We start from the raw sequence: 17,748 nt of genomic DNA, 5'->3' as shown, positions 1-17,748 counted from the left end.
GGTGAATGCAGGCTCCTATGGATTTTGCTGTTGTGGAGGTGGACTGTATTTTCTGGCTTGTTTTTGAAATTTTGTTGTAGTTTTTTTTTTTTTTTTGTTATATAGCGAGCCACTCAGACTTTAGGAGCCAGATGGCACCTAAATAAAATTAATAAAATCATTACTTCGTTACCTGTCAAATCTATCAAAAGTTGATACACTAATACCATCACCCCCCTTGTACGATTTAATAACTCTCAGGCTAAAAGACGTGAACATCTTGCTTTATAATTTCACATGTAGAAAAGGAGAACCTTCCAGCCTTTCCAAATTTTTTCTATAATCTCCATAAAACCCATGGAAGAATCCATGTCTGGTAGACATGTTAGACCACCCTCCAAGCTAAAGAAGAAAAAAAAACCTGAAACAACTCCAAATTCCAAATAAATGTATTTATTAAATAATTAAGGCAGTAACTTTTTTGGGGGGGAAGGACAGTGATAAGTATTTTAGAAGAAACTGTAACAAGATGCCAACCCAACTAAAACTAAGGAAGTAAATATCAAAGAAAAGGCAGGACAATGCCCAGGAGGAAAATTAATACTTACAGGTCAATCATTTGCATGACCCAGGTCTTAAAGGATTGATCTGTTACGTATCAGACTAAAGCTACATGAAGTTTGGGATATGGGGTCATTTAGATATGGTTGTAACACATTTTCTGCTCATATCCATGGCCTAGCATAGAGGAAAAGAAGGTGGCTACTCTTACATCTTATATATAAGCATAAATACATTCTTGAGAATATAACTAAATATAGAACTGCCTTATCCATCAAAATTTAAACTTTGGAGCATTCCAGGATAACATCAAGCAAAAACATTAGACAGTTGAGGTATTATTCCTGGGCATAAACGCTGGAAGAGCAGAGGCACCTCTCGAAAAGATGGAGTGCAATGCAATATCCTCATAGGAAGGTGGATCATCCAGAGGAATTGCCTCTCATTCAAACTTAATGGAAGCAGTCTTTGCTTGGATAAATAAGCAAGCAGGCGTTCAAGTCAGCTTGGAAGATTTATTGCGAGTCCACTGGGCGGCAGCACGAAGAGATAGGGAGAGGCAGAGAGACATTGTTGTGGCTTTCCTCAGTGAAAAAAAGGGAAGAGCAGCTGAAGGAGTTAACTAGGCAGGTGGAGGCCATTAGAAAAGAGCAGAGCTCAGCGTGAGAAGAGAGCTAGAAAGTGATGTTGTTTGAGTCTCCTTGTCTTGTACTTTTTTTTTGGAGATGTCTTGGGATTCTTGTATATTTGTTATTCGATGGGGGAAGTCTAAGGGGGGAAAAGGGGGGGGGTTAAAGAAGTTAAAATTAAAGAAGGAATTATTTAAAGGAGAAAGGAGGGGGAGAGAAAGATTTCTCTTTTATTACAATTAGAAGGGGTTGAAAGAGGAGCTAGTTGAGTGAGAACGCAATCAAGAGAATGTGCCTCATGAATGGACAAGGGCTTTTCTTGTCCTCCCCCTACTTGGTGGGTGGAGCATGGGGTGAGGCACGTTGGTGGGGGGGGGTAATAGGGGTAAAGAAAGGGGGGGAAAATAAACCAAGGGCAAAACAAGAGGGGAAAAGGGTGATTTTGGTATATTATGACGGAGTGTAAGATAATGGTTTTAAATGTGAATGGTTTGGGATATTAAGGATGGCTAAGCAATACAAGGTGGATATTATGATTTTGACAGAAACACATAAAAGAAGGGGAGGAAGGGATAACTTGATTAATGATAGAAATTGGAAATGGGTGTTTGAGTCAAGAGGAACACAAAAAAGCCGAGGCACAGCGATTCTGATTCATCAGAGGGTTAATTTTGAAGAGGTGGGAATTCAGAAAGACAGAGAAGGAAGGTGGATATTTGTTAAAGGGAAAATAAATCAAAAGAAGCTGACATTAGCAGCAATTTATGCCCCAAATGTGAAAACAAAACAATTTATAATAAATACTAAAAGGAAGTTAGACAACTTTATGGAGGGCTCAACTTTTTTGGCAGGAGATTTTAATATGCAATTAACAAATGGGATTGCAAACAGCAGGATGTTACATTTAAACAGACTTAATATGGTGGATCTTCATGCAGATATTTCAAACAGAACTACATATTATTCAGCAAGATATAATGCATTTAGCTGCATAGACTATATATTAATGAATTGGGGGGGGGGCAATATACATGTTAAAAAAGTAGATATTAAAAGTATTTGGTTATCAGATCATGCCCCACTATTGGCAGAATTGGAAATAGGTCAGGAACGCAATCAAAGAATTTGGAGATATAATGCAGTTGTAACTGCTAGTGAACAAGACAAAGAGAAATTGCAAACAGAGTTATCTGAATATTTTAGAATTAATGATGTGGGTGGTATTAAACAATCAATTGTGTGGGATGCATGTAAGGGTTTTATGAAGGGACAATGTATATGTATGGAAGCAGATATTAGGAAGAGGGGTAGAGAGAGGGAAAGGAAGATAAGGGAAATAGATTTGATACAAGAGCAGTTAAAAGTAGAGATTGGAATAGTTTATTGAAATTGAAAAAGAAACAATTGATGGTGTATGATGAGACCAAATGGAACAAGATGAGAATGGATCAAATGGAACAAGATGCGACAAAAAATACAGAGCTGGGGGGCAAGATCAATGCAGCAAATGATGAGATATCTGAAGAAGAGGAAAGAAAAATCATGTATTTTAGCATTGAGAGATACTCTAGTGGAGTGGTTAGATATGGTAATGAGCAGTTAGAGAAGATAATGGGGAAATATTATGAAGATTTGTATAAAGAGGAGCAAGTGAAGATAGGAGTCCTCAAGGTTGGGAAAATAGTAAGTGAAGAAGATAAACAAATTTTGAACGCAGAAATTACACAAGATAAAATTGCTAGAGTAATTAAAGGGTTAAAACAAGCCAAAGCACTGGGCCTGGATGGGTTTACAGGGGAATTTTATAAAACTTACGTGAATGTATTGTTGCCACATTTGGAGAAACTGTTCAATAATATATTGTTAAATCGTGATATCCCGCAGACATGGAAGCTTTCAGAAATTGTTACTATTCCAAAGATGGGTCGAGATTTAAGAGTGCCTGGGTCTTACCATCTGATCAGTTTGGCAAATCAGGATTATAAAATATTTATGAAAATATTGGCAAATAGATTAGAAAATATTTTACCAAAAATAATTGAAGAGGATCAATATGGATTCGTGAAGGGAAGGAAAATAAGCGAACCAATTAAAAATGTAATAAATGTGATGCACCATGCTACCGTTACTAAAAGGAAATTGGGAATTTTGAAATTAGATGTGTATAAAGCATTCGATAAAGTTAACCATAGCTATTTATATAAATTATGTAATGAACTAAATATGGGGGGGAAATTTTGTGAAATTATAAAAGAGATTTATAAAGGGAATGAAGCGTATATAAGAGTGAATGGACAAAGAACGCAGAGTATTAAAATATTAAACAGCACCAAGCAGGGATGTCCTTTATCTCCAAAATTATTTGTAATAGCAATAGAGATCTTAGCCAATAAGATAAGACAAGATAACACCTGGGCAGGATATAGACTAGGGGAATTAGAAATGAAAATAAATTTATTTGCAGACGATGCAATTATATTGACCCCGACCCCGATGGAGATGATTAAAGGTATAACAAATATTTTACAAGAGTTTAAACAGGAATCGGGACTGTCGGTTAATATGGAAAGATCAGAGATTATGTGTTTAAATACAGGTCCGAGAGAGCAGATAGAAATCAGGAAAGAATCAGGGTTGAAATTAGGACTTAAAAAAATAAAATATTTGGGAATTTGGTTATTGAAAAGCCCAGTGAAAATTGAAGAGATGAATTATAGATTAATATGGAGGAAAATGTTGAAACAGATGAGGAGCTGGAAAGAGAAAAAGCTAAGGAGACTCTCTAAAATAAGAGCTTTAAAAATGATGATAGCTCCCAAAATGATGTACCTATTTCAGGTGCTGTCGAGTGGGCTATTGGCATGTAAGGTTAAAGAGTGGGACAAAAAACTTAATTATTGGATTAAAGAAGATAAAAGACCAAGAATAAGGAAAAAGTGGTTAATTGCGAATGAAAAAGAGGAGGGATGGGGAGTTCCTTGTTTGGAGCTGTATGGGGAAGCTTTTCAAATGGAAAGGTTAATGGAGTTGCAATTATGTGAAAACAAATGGGTAAAATTGGAAAAGCAGATAAACGGGATGAAGAATAGAGAATTAATCTTTACAAAGTGGAACAGGAGTGACTTAGGTAAATTAATAGGCCCCATGAAAGGGACTATGGAAATTTGGGAAAAAATGGCAGGGGAAAATAGGATTATATAAATCTAAACTGTCATCGCTTTATGTAATAAATAGAGATAATGAAACAAATTTAAATAGGGTTATAGGAGAGTTGAAAGGAAGAGGGATAACTAAGATAGAACAGTTATATGAGAAGGATGGCAGGCCAAGTAGAAACCGTATAGAATGGTGGTTAGGTAAGGGAAGGTGGCTACAAATAAATGCAATATGTAAATATCTTAACAAAAGGGAGAATAAAGAAGTACTATTGAGGGAGGAGACAGGGTTAGAGAAAATAATAAGAGAAAAAAGTGACACATTTTCTGCTCATATCCATGACCTAACATAGAGGAAAAGAAGGTGGCTACTGTTACACCTTGTATATAAGCATAAATACATTCTTGAGAAGATAACTAAATATAGAACTGCCTTATCCATCAAAATTTTAACTTTGGAGCATTCCAGGATAACATCAAGCAAAAACATTAGACAGTTGAGGTATTACTCCTGAGCATAAACGCAGGAAGAGCAGAGGCACCTCTTGAAAAGACGGAGTGCAAGGCAATATCTTCATAGGCAGCAGGATCATCCAGAGGAATTGGGCTACGTTGTTGTTTGCCTACAGCCTAGAGAAAGGTATAAAATGAACTGCATTTTGATATAGAATATTACACAGCATATATACCTAGTGTACCAAATCTGGAAAAGAGATATTCTCAAGAAAGGGCAATCGTGATGCTTTCCTGGAATCCGCCTCTCACTTGCTGCTGAATTTCAGTGGTGCTGTTCTGTTTCTAAATAATGTTTCCCTTCTTTTATTTTTCTGCTTAGTTATTGCCTCCTCGTGTCATAGTTACTGTTACAGCTCACAAAAATCATCATCAACTCAGAGTTTTCCAAACCTGCCCAGAAGCTGAGAGGGAAAGAGTGAGAGGGAAGGAGAGAGAGAGGAAGAGAGGAAGAGAGAGAAACAGATAGAAAAAAGAGAGGAAGGAAAAGAGAAAGAAAAAGAATGGGAGTAAGGAAGAGAGAAAGAAAATCAAAATCTAGTTTGAAACTAGCTCAACTATTTAAGTGGCATTTTGATATTGATAGAGTTGCCCTATTATGAGCTCACTGTTATAGACACACAGTACAGTATTTTATTTTGAAATTCTCTGAAGCAAAACAGGGTGGGTTTTTTATTTGTTTGTTTGTTTGTTTGTTTGTTTGTTTGTTTGTTTATTATTTCTGTGCCGCCCAGACACTATACTTTTCCGCCCACCCACCCCAAAAATTAGAGGGAACACTGGTTACAGCTGTGGGAAATTTTCTGGAATATTAAGTTTGCACCCCAACTTCACTCATGAGGTGCGGGAATGCCACTAGTCAGAAAAACAAGTTCAGGCACAGCTTTATTGGAATCACGTTAATGAAAGAAGCTGTTCCAACACATCTGCTTATTCATTTGTCTGTGGTGTATTGTCCTCCAGCTTTAAGCCCAAATATTATGGGCTTGAATAAACCAATAGAGGTTTAATTTTCTGCCCAAGTTTGGTCAAAGGGGTTTGCCCTTTGTTTTTCTTAAGATGCCAAAATGATGGGCCCAATTGTGGAGCACTCTCTGTATACAAGGGTGAGTCAAAAAGTAATGCCATTTTATTTAGGACAAGTATAATTACCAACATAGGAACATGTAGCAAACATCAAAAGAAGCTGGTCCTCTGTGGGTCACATCCCTATTTCTCAACATAGTCACCATTTCTCTCAATAGCAATATTTTACCTTCGAATGAGAGCATGTATCACTGCCTCATAAATTTGTGTTGACTGTTCTTTGAGCCACTTCTTCACTGCAGTTTTCATTTCCTTGTAACTGGAATTGTAATATATCAGATTAAGTTGGTCAAACTTCAATTAACTTGTTTATTTGCAAGTTAAACAACGGAACAGTGATATGTAGCAATAACAGAACGAACGTAGAATACACAAACAAGAATGCCTCAGAAACTTGACAGCTCTATTTATATTATTATTATTTATTAGATTTGTATGCTGCCCCTCTCTGTAGACTTATATAGCAGCTGTCAGCACCAACAGCCAATCTGAACACGGGAATTTTCCAACTTTTGTTGTCGCCCACGCCTTCTTATCCGGCATGAGCAAACATAATCTTTTAGGAAACTCGGAGTTTTGCGCAGCCTCGATGATCTTCTTGGTCCCGTTGGTTCTTTAGTGGCCCCGGGCACTTCCTGTGTACCAGACGCCTGACTGGTCCGCTCCGTGTTCTCCAGATCCTGCGGTATGTTTTGTGTGGAATCAGTTACCGACGGGGGTGGACTGACTGGTTCTGTTGGCGTGGCAACAGGGTTTAAAACAGTTGGAGCTGTAACTGGGATGGAAACTAGTGGTAACATTGAAATAGATGTCCCTTCTGGTTCTGGCGGTGGCCTTCCTTGGCAGCAGGCACGAAGCTGACCGATGTGCCTCCGCCAGGTCCTCCCATCTTCTAATTGGACTCTGCAAGAATGCTGGGGACATAACAGGAATAATATTTGCCTCTCAAACTCCTTTTCATGGGCTATAATGTAAAGTATTGCCCTCAAACACATTTTGTAATCATCTGTGAATGTTCACAGGCGTTTCCCCATCAGCAATAAGGAATTCAATCACTGCTCTTTGTTTTTGGCGCAACTCTAAGGGGGTAGCCATTTTGAATTTTCCTTGCAAGTCTACAAACCTTAAAAGGAAGAAACAAAATATTTCGGAAGGTAAATGATATAATCATTTGTTTTTTATCAAAAACTTCTACTGAAATAAAGAAAATGGCATTACGTTTTGACTCACCCTCGTAGACTGTGCAGATTGTTCGGTAGCCTCTTAATTTAGAAAATATAACAATACAAGACAATTAGGAAAAATCCCTACAAATCATGCTAACCTTTAAAAAGCTTTCAAAAGCAATTATTCTTCCCCCTCCCCCTGCCCTGCAAGAAATTGGATCCCTTTTGACTTAGAATAAGAAAAAAATGTTAGAAATGGGCAAATGGAAAGATGGAAAAGACTTTGGTGTGTGTGAGTGTGTGAGTGCCGTAATTTAGAACAATTTATCTTCTTTAGAAAACCTGCAGGAAAAACATGTACAGTATATTAAGGAGGTTTGTTCTAAAATAAAGTCTGCATCTTAGTATATATTAAAATATTGTATGGAAATTTATTTTAAAAAAATGTATCAGAAAACTGTGTTTTACCAAAGGGCATTTGCCACAGAGATTTTTAAAAAAACCTCTGGGAAATTTTCATAAGAAACGCACCAGGAAACTGTTTAGGCTAATGAAGTTTATAAGTTGTATTAACTCAAGATACACACAACAAATAGGTATATGCGTTTGTTAGCTAGTTGTTAAACAGATTTGATGGACGAAAACAATGCTTTGCTAAACTTAAATCTTATCTATGTTTGGATACGCTGACACAGATGTTCACTTTCTCCCTGGTTAAATTACTAAGAAACTATGATTGAGTGCCTGATAAATTAGAGACATGGTGGCTCAAGGGCTAAGTTGCTGAGCTTGTTGATCAGAAGGTTGTCAGTTCAGAGGTTCGAATCCCCGGTGCCACGTAATAGAGTGAGCTCCCCAGTGGAGGGCTGCTTGCTGCCAGCACTACCAGTGCACGCCCAGCAGCAAGTGCGGGTGCATGTGCGTCTAGCGCAGTGTTTTTCAACCAGTGTGCCGCGAGACATGGTCAGGTGTGCTGCAAAGCTCAGCTTCCGAAACTGGAAGCTGAGCTTCCTTCTTCACGCCTTCTTTTTTGCGCCTTCCTTCTTCATTGCTTCCTTCTTCACGCCTTCTTTTTCGCACCTTCCTTCTTCATTGCTTCCTTCTTTGTGCCTTCTTTTTCGCGCCTTCCTTCTTCATTGCTTCCTTCTTTGTGCCTTCTTTTTTGCGCCTTCCTTCTTCATTGCTTCCTTCTTCGCGCCTTCTTTTTCGTGCCTTCCTTCTTCGCAGCAGGTGAGCTTTGGTTCCCGGCGGGAGGACACCGGCAGCAGCGGCACCAGGCAGTAGCCGGGGGCAGTGGCTGTGAGCAGGACCTCCAGAGTGGAGCCACCGGCACCGGCTGGAGCTTCCCTGGTGGTGTCAAGTGACCTTTGGGGTCCAGCGGGAGATCACCGGCAGCGAGAGCATGCTGGCAGCAGCAGCACCGGGCAGTACCTGGGAGGCAGCAGCTGTGAGCGGGAGCTGCAGGGTGGAGGCACCGACAGTGGTGGCTTAATGTGTTGCTGGATGCCTTACATGCTGGCGCTCTGGGGCTGCCACTCGCCCACTGGCTAGGCCAGGATAGAGGTGCCAGACCCACACCCATGCCCAGCGCAGCACCAGCATGTACAGAGTGCAGCAACGTGTCCACTTGCTGCCGTCATGGCTCCCGCTTGCAGTCGACCACTCTGCTGCCGCCCCACGGCTACTGCCTTATGCCGCTGTTGCTGTTGTGGTGTCCGAAAGAGAAAAAGAGAGATAGCAAGTGAGACATAGCAAGAGAGACAGAGAAAGAGAAAGAGACAGACAGAGAAAGCAAGAGAGACAGAGAAAGAGAGAGAGAGAAAGAAAGAAAGCAGAGAGAGAGAAAGAAAGCAAGAGAGAGAAAGAAAGAAAGAAAGAGAAAGTGAGAAAGAAACCAAGAGAGAAAGAAACCAAGAGAGAGAGAAAGAAAGCAAGAGAGAGAGAGAAAGAAAGAAAGAGAGAAAAAGAAAGCATGAGAGAGAGAAAGAGAGGGAGGGAAGGAGGGAAGGAGGGAGAGAGAAAGACATAGAGGGGGGGAGGGAGAGAGAAAGAGCAAAAAAGAGACGAAGGAAGTAAGAGAAAAAGAAAGAGGGTGGGAGAAAGAAATAGAGCGAAAGGGAGGAAGAGAGAGATTTTTTTTGTCCAACCTTTTTTTACACACACACACACACACACTCACACATGCTCAATGTGCCCCAGGATTTTGTAAATGTAAAAACTGCCATGGCTCAAAAAAGGTTGAAAATCATAGCGCATGTGTGCCCACCCACCCACACAAGATTCAGCCTCTGCACATGGGCCCAAAGCCAAATCTTGAGCTATGACACTCATGCACATGAGATTTCGCCGATTTTTGCTGATCTCTTTGCTTCTGCGCATGCACGGAAGCAAAAAATCACCGAAATCTTGGTCGTGTGAGAGTTCTCACATGAGATTTGGCTTCAGGTGCATGCGCAGAATCTTAATCTCAGATGGGCGTGTGTGTGCATGCCTTGGGGGAGTGCAATTCTGTGTGCATCCCAATTTTCCCTACCAAGAGGGAGCACCTGACCATTCGGCTTGCTGCCCATCACTGGAGCTCCCGTTACCTGCCCCGTCTCCTGCCAACCTAGCAGTTCGAAAGCACGTAAAAAATGCAAGTAGAGAAATAGGGACCGCTTTGGTGGGAAGGTAACAGCGCTCCATGCACCTCCAGCATTTTGTCATGCTCGCCACATGATGGCAGATACGTCTTTGGAGAGAGCGCTGGCTCTTCGGCTTAGAAACAGAGATGTGCACCACTCCCTAGAGCCAAAAATGACTATCACATGTGTGCAGGGGAACTTTTACCTTTATCTATATTCAGAGGTGGGCTACTAAAGTGGAATGGTGATGTGTGCTTGCCCCCGTGGCTCTGAGTGCTAGCGGAGTCCAGCGCAATTACGCCCGTGGCGCACCTGCATGTCCGCGCGCAATTTTGCTACCTGCCCAAGTGCAGTAGCCTAATTGCGCTGGATTCCGCTAGCACTCAGAGCCACGGGGGTGAGCACACGTCACCGTTCCACCTTAGCACCCCACCTCTGCCTATATTAGAGAATTTCCGCTAGGAAGAAAGAGAGCCAACATTGGACTAGAGATCCATGGTCTGCTTGGGCTTCTCAGTCAGGAAAAAAATATTTGGAAATCCAGAAACAAGATAATTGGTTCTTTACCTCCTCATAAGTTGGTGGATTGCTGAGTTCGAAATTCTGAACTGAGACCACATCAGGGACGGGGCACATAGATGGACTGTGCTGAGATGACCCTTCTTGAAGGCAGATATTCTGCCTTTCATTGTAATAATGCAGGCACAGCCTGAGGCAACAACTGCAAATGATAGCCAGAGGAATAAGGCAGATGGTAGGCCTGGGAAGCAAAAGTAAAGCAAAAGAATATGTGCCATCTGGCAGATTCAACAGAGAGATATCTGCAAATGTATTGATACTTACTGCCTGAGGACCCCAAATTCAGCTCCTGGAATTTCAAAGATCTTTCTGGTGTCCTTTTGGGTCATTTATTTTAAATGCACAGATCACAAGGGAATCCCCTAGTTCTTCTGTCCTAACTGCATCATTTAACATTTGCTTCCTACTTGTAGTTCCTAATTCTATCAATCTGTCCCATGTAATGATTGTACATGGCTCCCAACAATCACCAACGGTTTTATCTAATATACTACTTTTAAGCCAAGATTTGAATCTGTCGTTTCATAAAGAAGGTGTTGTGGTTAGCTCTGGCCCAGCTCCTGCCCCAAGGAATGTGGAGGTGGAGGTGGGAGAAACATCCACATGCCGCAGGCCTGTTTTGCTCCCGATGGAACCTGCCGATGAAGGCTCCTCTGACGAAGGAAGCCTGAATGACAGGGAAGAGGGGAGTTTGGCAGACAGCCCAGGAGGAGATCAATCATCTGTATCATCCTTGGATTCTGAATAAGAATTAATTACACATCCACGCATACATAGAGTGATGCATAGGAGACAACAACTGAAGGATTATTACAACAGAAAATGAGGCCACCTGTGGTTGGGTGGGGCTGCTGTAATTAGTGCTACAGATAAAAGTGCAACCTGGTGTTTTAGCCTCATGGCAGTTTATCTGATTCATTGTTTCGTCAAGATCGTGGTTTTTGTGCTGTTCAAGATTGTGTGTGGACTCTCTGGACTTTAGAATTGGACTCAATTTACCAGTTATTGGGTGAGCAATTGGATTGCATTTAACCTGTGCCTTGCGTGTACCAGAAAATCCCTTTGACATTTAAAAAGGGAGCTGTTTCTGTTTTTCTGTTTATAAAAACTTTTGGGTTTTCCTTTTATCGTGTGGTGTGTGTCTTCCTGGACTAATTACCCTGTAATTACGGGCAGTTGAAACACGCCGGCAGAACAGAAGGAGGGCTAATATTAAGGCAAATCTTGGCTATGAAATTTTATACCCGTATAAAAGTCCGTGTGTTCTATTGTGAGCCTTTTTGAAATGTTGACGGTCTTAAAAAGAGAGCCTCCAAGTCAAACATTTATCCCATCAAATTCAGTACACACACACACACACACACTCCTTTCTACCCAAGACATGCTCACAGAAAAGGTTATTCTGTTTGCCCTTTACTTACACAAGCCAATTAGGCATTTCTGTATTACAGGTGCAGTTAAGATTGGCCTCAGTATCACACCTTAGGAAAGAAGAGATAAAAAGTTTAAACATGAGCCACCTGCACAACATTCAAAATGCACAAGACTGTGCTTGTGGTGGTGGGGCCAACATAAGAGTTCGAAAGATCACATGTGGGACAATTATTTCACATTCTGAGCATATCTTTTATTTAAGAGTCGTCTTGCAATTAACTATTTTCTTTTTTGTTCTCTCGGGTCCACGTACATGGTTGAGATTTTGCTTCTGCGCATGCACGGAAGCAAAAAAATCACTGAAATCTCTCTGGGGTGCACGTAGATGGTTGAGATTTTGTTTCTGTGCATGCGCGGAAGCAAAAAAATCACTAAAATCTCTCTCGGGTCCACGTACATGGTTGAGATTTTGCTTCTGCGCATGCGCGGAATAAAAAAAATCACTGAAATCTCTCTCGGGTACATGTACATAGTTGAGATTTTGCTTCTGCGCATGCGTGGAAGCAAAAAAAATCACCGAAATCTCTCTCGGGTGCATGTACATGGTTGAGATTTTGCTTCCGCGCATGCGTGGAAACAAAAAATCCGCTGAAATCTCTCTCGGGTGCACATACTCTGATGAGATTTTGCTTCTGCGCATGTGCAGAAACAAAGAAAACCGCTGAAATCTCTTGTGCGCACATCCTCTCATGAGATGTTGCGTCTACACATGCGAAGAAGCAAAATCTCACCAGGACGCACAAGTGCACCCACCAGTCACCTGGAGCCAAATGCGCATCACACCGGTAGTGGCAGTGATCTGAAGTACCACCTGGATCTGATCTGAACTAAGAGAAAAGCAAACAAAGTAAAGCAATAACTTACAGCAGCGTTTCCCAACCGGTGTGCCGCAGCACACTGGTGTGCTGCGAGACACCGTCAGGTGTGCCGCGGCGAGAGGCGGCGGAGGAGAGTGGGCGGATCGGGCGGGCAATGGGGCAGGGCGGAGAAGCCAGGGGCGCGTTTGGCCGGAGGCACCGTGGGGAGGCAGGGGCAGCCGCGGCTCCCTTTACTCCTACTGCCGCACCACCCTGCCCCTGCTCCCCACGGTGCCTCCGGCCAAACGCGCCCCTGGATTCTCCGTCCTGCCCCATTGCCCGCCCAATCCGCCCACTCTTCTCCGCCACCGCCTCCTGCCTTGGGGCGAGGAATCCGGGAGTCCGGGACTATGTGGCTTTGCGCCATGAAGAGAAAACGGCCGACTTTTCCCTGCTGCCGTTTTCTCTTCATGGCGCAAAGCCACACAGTCCCGGACTCCCGGATCGCTCGTTTCTCCGGTCAGCAAAGCCATCTGCCCAGGAAAGCACCGCGCTGGCCGGAGAAGCGAGCAATCCGGGAGTCCGGGACTGTGTGGCTTTCGGCCGGGCTAACGGGAGGCGGCGCGAGGCCGGGCGCTGGGGACGTCTGGGAGGGCGAGGAGGCTGATGGCTGCTGCGCACTCCACTCTCTCTCCGGCTCTCTCTCGCTCTTTCTTTTTCTCTCTGTTGCTGGCGTGGTGAACGAGAGAGAAAGAGAGAGAGAGAAAAAGGAGGGGAGAGAGAATGAGAGAAAGAAAGCAAGAGAAAGAGAGGGAAAGAAAGCAAGAGAGAGAGAGAAAGAAAGGGGGGAAGGAGGGAGAGGGAAAGACATAGAGGGAGGGAAGGAGGGAGAGAGAAAGAGAGCAAAAGAGAGAGGAAGAAAGAAAGAAAGAGGGATGGAGAGAAAGAAGGGAAGGAAGGGAGAGAAAGAGGGAGGGAGAAATAGAGTGAAATGGAGGAAGAGATATATTTTTTTGTCCAAACTTTTCTTTAGCCCCCCCCCCCCCCCGCCCCCCCTTCAGTGTTCCCCAGAATTTTGAAAACATGAATAATGTGCCGTGGCTCAAAAAAGGTTGGGAAACACTGACTTACAGGAAGCTCCAGCATTCATTTTGCTTTGAGGTAACCTAGAAAGGAATGAGATGTGGGGTAAATGAACAGAAAAGAGTATTTGTGCTTCATTTTCTATCTTGTTCATAGGAGGCTTTCCTTTATTCTAATGCTGCCCTTTCAAATACGCCTCTCTCACTGTTGAGCTTCTCTTCGGGCTCCTTCTCCCCCTTATGAAAAGACGCCACAGTGCTGCCCTCTTCTGGCATTGAAGTGAATACAGGAAGCCAAAGAAGCTATAGAGTGCTGCAGGGATGTTTGCAGAATGAAAAATGGAATACTGTATACTCATCTTCTTCAGTAACCATGGAACTAAGATAAATGGAGAAACTGCACCGTGAGATTTTTACTGGATGGGGTTTGGGTTTTTTAAAATGAATTTAAGAACAATGGTTTGTCACCCCATTGAACATTTTTCAGCATAGCCCCAGATAATATACTGCTCCAAAAAATAAAGGAAACACTCAAATAGCACATCCTAGATCTGAATGAAAGAGATATTGAATACTTTGTTCTGTACAAAATTGAATGTGCACAACAGCATTTGAATCAGTATTGCTTCCTAAGTGGATAGTTTGATTTCACAGAAGTTTGATTTATTTGAAGTTATATTCTGTTGTTTAAGTGTTCCCTTTATTATTATTTTTTTTGAGCAGTGTATATTTGCCCTGCTCTATAAATGTATATTCTTGATTGGAAATGGTTACTAAGAAAAATTGGTTGGAAATGTTCCAACGTAAGAACAAAATATAACTCAAAATTCAGGCCCTGTGTGTTTGTGTGTGTATCAGAGAATTACACTAGCAATCTAATGAACTAGACAGAAGACCAGTGGCCGACAAATTATATTGGGGCTTAATTGTTTTAGTAGTTCAATTTTACTGCTAGCCAGTAAAAGGAATTCTTTTATCCTTCATGCAAAGTGCTTTCCAACCAGAAGGTGGCAGCCTACTCTTACTAAATAATTTTATAGAATAGAATAGAATAGAATTTTTATTGGCCAAGTGTGATTGGACACACAAGGAATTTGTCTTGGTGCATATGCTCTCAACGTACATAAAATAAAATATACATTTGTCAAGAATCATGTGATACAACACTTAATGATTGTCATAGGGGTCAAATAAGCAATGAAGAAGCAATATTAATAAAAATCTTAGGATATAAGCAACAAGTTACAGTCATACAGTCAACATGGGAGGAAATGGGTGATAGAAGAAGAATAAGGTCAGGATCCCCTTCACTATTTTTAATCATCCAGCGGTTTCTCAATAGAAAAATATTGATCAGGCTACAAATCTTTGGTCAGAATTCCAGATTTATTGGAAATATCAGCATTAAATTCTTTCTAGTCTCTTCTACACTAATTGTAGGAATTGGGGTGGGGACGTGCACAGATCAGGCTTTCTTAAGGAATAATATCAATCTTAAAGCCCTGTGGATTTATTTTTTTAAAAAAACATACCAATCTTCTAACTTGGATGAACTTTCCTTTCTACATTCAGCAACCTCTACGATCTTAGTGAGACAAAAAACGACGGCCTTAAGAGGTATGATGCATTCTTTAATAGAAACATCTTCACTAAATAAAATCACTGATCTGCTGAGTCTCACAACAAACAGTGACCAACAAATTCACAAATATTTCCTATACTACTTCTCAAGCCAACATCCAAAGGCTCTGGCTCTGGAAATATCGATAATTGCTGTTGTGCTGATGAAATAAGGAGACTGAGGGTGTTTTAAGCTACTTTTCAAGCTTAACTTAATTTTCCTAGGAGACCTGGTCCTACTTGCCCCCCCCCCCCATTTACCTCTCTTCCTTTTTTGTCTATTTTAGTTGCTTTCCCCTTAGTTTTTCCCTCACTAAAACTTTCCCCAGCTTTTTTTTTTTTTTTTGCTAAAAGCAGCTGGGCTTGAGGGGTAGCATCCCTATAGCAATTAACTTTTTTCCCCAGTCACTGCTGCAGGGGAGGGGGGACAGGACAGAGGGAGGCAACAGATAGCTCTCTGTCTAATAATTTTACTACATTTTACAAAGCATATATATATAAACAATCAAGAGAAATTATAAAGAGTAGAAAGAAAATGGGGATAGGTGTGTGAAAATGTATAAAGAAAAAGGAAAACACGTTTGCGGGGGTTTTTTTCCTTTATAATTCAGACTTCTTTATATTTTAGACTTCCTCTAAGGGTATAAAGAGCTTACTTATACCACAAGACTATAATAAAGTGTCCACCTGTCCCCACCAAAGGAAAGGAGAAATATTTGCCCCCTTTTTAAATTTTAACAATTAAAACTCTATTTCAAAATTTGATTTTTCTCCATCTCCTAGAAAAAAACCTGCAAAGAGCTTCCAATTACAGGTATGCCCCCCCCCCCCAGTGGCTTTTATCCCAGGAGGTGCGTTTACTTGATAACTTTGTAACTCTAAATGAAGCTACAAATAAATGTTGGGTTTTTTACAAATTCTCTTGTAGCAAAAACCTCCCCAACTGTTTGCCTGCTACACGAAGCCGCAGTTCATCTTCTCCCAAAACCTCCTGCCAATTTCTTTCCTCCCAGTTTTAATGTTGGTGGGAGCCGCAACAGGGGGGCTTTCCAAATGCTTATCCATTCTGAAAAACGACTTGTAGCTTCTCTGCCAATGGTTTGGCTTTAATTCTAAACTCAGTTGCTCAGTTAGCTTTTCCTTGCAAAGAAAGCTAGCTAGATACCAATAGTTTGGGATATTCTTTTTGTGGGCTTCTCCCGAAATGTATGCTCTCTACCCCCACCCTCACCCCCTCAGCCCCCCACCCCCCAGCATTTTGATTCCTTACCCCTGCAGAAAACAGGAACGCCCAAAGTAGAATAATTCCTCCTTGGATTTTCAGTGAGAGCGCCATCCTTCTCTGTGTCCATGCAGTTCAATGTCCTGAGAGAAAGAAGTTTTGGCACCAAGGGGAGGACCCTTATCTCCCTTCTGACCGCCCTATGGACTTTGGTTGGTTGAAGACTGAAAGATGAAGACTTCCCAAGAACACCTGCTTTGATCATGTGCTCTGCTAATTGGTCCCAGGTGTAGGGGAAGAAAGCCTGAGACAATATGGAGCTCCTCCACTCTAAAAAACGTATTATTGGGAGAACGCAAACTTATTGCAGAAATAATATTTATGGAAGGTTTCTCTTACACAGTGCTATCAAAAGTGCAGGCACCCCTATTTTTTTTTTCCTTATATTTAGTCTGCCCCATGTCAGACATATTTGACAAAGTACCTAGATAGACTTTTAACAATAATTAGATAACTAAACGGGTAGTCATAAAATATTTTTATGTATTTTATTGTTAAAAAAATGCATCATTAGTGAGATCATTTCACATTCTTCTTATCTCTCCTTCAGAGCAAAAATGTTTGTACTGTATTTTAATTAGAGCTACCACGCTTAAACAAAATATATCTGGCGGTTACTTTAAACTTCTTGGGGGAGGATTGTCCTGCCCCTTATCGTCTTAATTCCCAAAGTTAAAGGCATATTTTTTAACATCCCAACAGCCTGGTTTGAACTTTTTTTAAAAAAAACCCCTAGCATCTTAATAATTGCTGAGAAAATGTTTACAGTTTAATCTCTTTCCCGGCTTCTGGAACAGGTATTAATCAAAATATGTGGCATTTGTACAGCCAATGTTTTTTTTTTATTATTTTGGAAGAAAGATGAAATTTTTAGAAGCTTTTATTAGCTAATTTTTACTCAGCGGTTAGTGCTTGCAATGACAAAGCAGTGTATGTAAAAAGTAATTATTTTATTGTATCAAGAATGAACAACAATAGAATAGAATAAAAGAGTTGGAAGGGACCTTGGAGGTCTTCTAGTCCAACCCCCTGCTCAGGAAGGGAACCTATACCATTTGAGACAAATGCTTGTCAAATCTCTTAAAAACTTCCAGTATTGGGGCATTCACAACTTCTGGAGGAGTTGTTCCAATGTTAAATTGTTTTAAGTGTCAGGAAATTTCTTCTTAGTTCTAGGTTATTTCTCTGGTTGATTATTTGTTTGTTTGTTTGTTTGTTTGTTTATATTCTTTATTTATATT

At 41.2% G+C, this 17,748-nt stretch overlaps 1 protein-coding gene across 3 annotated transcripts; it reads right to left on the bottom strand.

The window, feature by feature from the left end:
- Positions 1 to 416: 416 nt before the first annotated feature.
- On the bottom strand, positions 417 to 16,657 carry LOC139153355 (uncharacterized). 3 transcript variants are annotated; one of them, XM_070727154.1, is made up of 6 exons: positions 16,496 to 16,657; positions 13,655 to 13,689; positions 11,714 to 11,773; positions 10,281 to 10,473; positions 4,867 to 4,954; positions 417 to 1,308 (listed from the first exon to the last, which is right to left on the bottom strand). In XM_070727154.1, the coding sequence occupies exons 1-6, from the start codon at positions 16,559 to 16,561 to the stop codon at positions 1,181 to 1,183; spliced, it is 570 nt and encodes a 189-aa protein (XP_070583255.1). In that variant the 5' UTR covers positions 16,562 to 16,657; the 3' UTR covers positions 417 to 1,180. The 3 variants fall into 3 exon arrangements, with proteins under 3 accessions (XP_070583255.1, XP_070583256.1, XP_070583254.1); XM_070727155.1 differs by lacking the exons at positions 417 to 1,308; positions 4,867 to 4,954 and adding exons at positions 6,369 to 6,837; positions 7,154 to 7,185; XM_070727153.1 differs by lacking the exons at positions 417 to 1,308; positions 4,867 to 4,954 and adding an exon at positions 6,369 to 6,837.
- Between the last annotated feature and the right edge of the window lie 1,091 nt (positions 16,658 to 17,748).

The sequence above is a fragment of the Erythrolamprus reginae genome, chromosome Z, assembly GCF_031021105.1.
Source record: "Erythrolamprus reginae isolate rEryReg1 chromosome Z, rEryReg1.hap1, whole genome shotgun sequence".
Taxonomy (NCBI): domain Eukaryota; kingdom Metazoa; phylum Chordata; class Lepidosauria; order Squamata; family Dipsadidae; genus Erythrolamprus; species Erythrolamprus reginae.
Note: the sequence above shows the minus strand (reverse complement) of the source record. Positions and strands in the feature narration are given on the sequence as shown.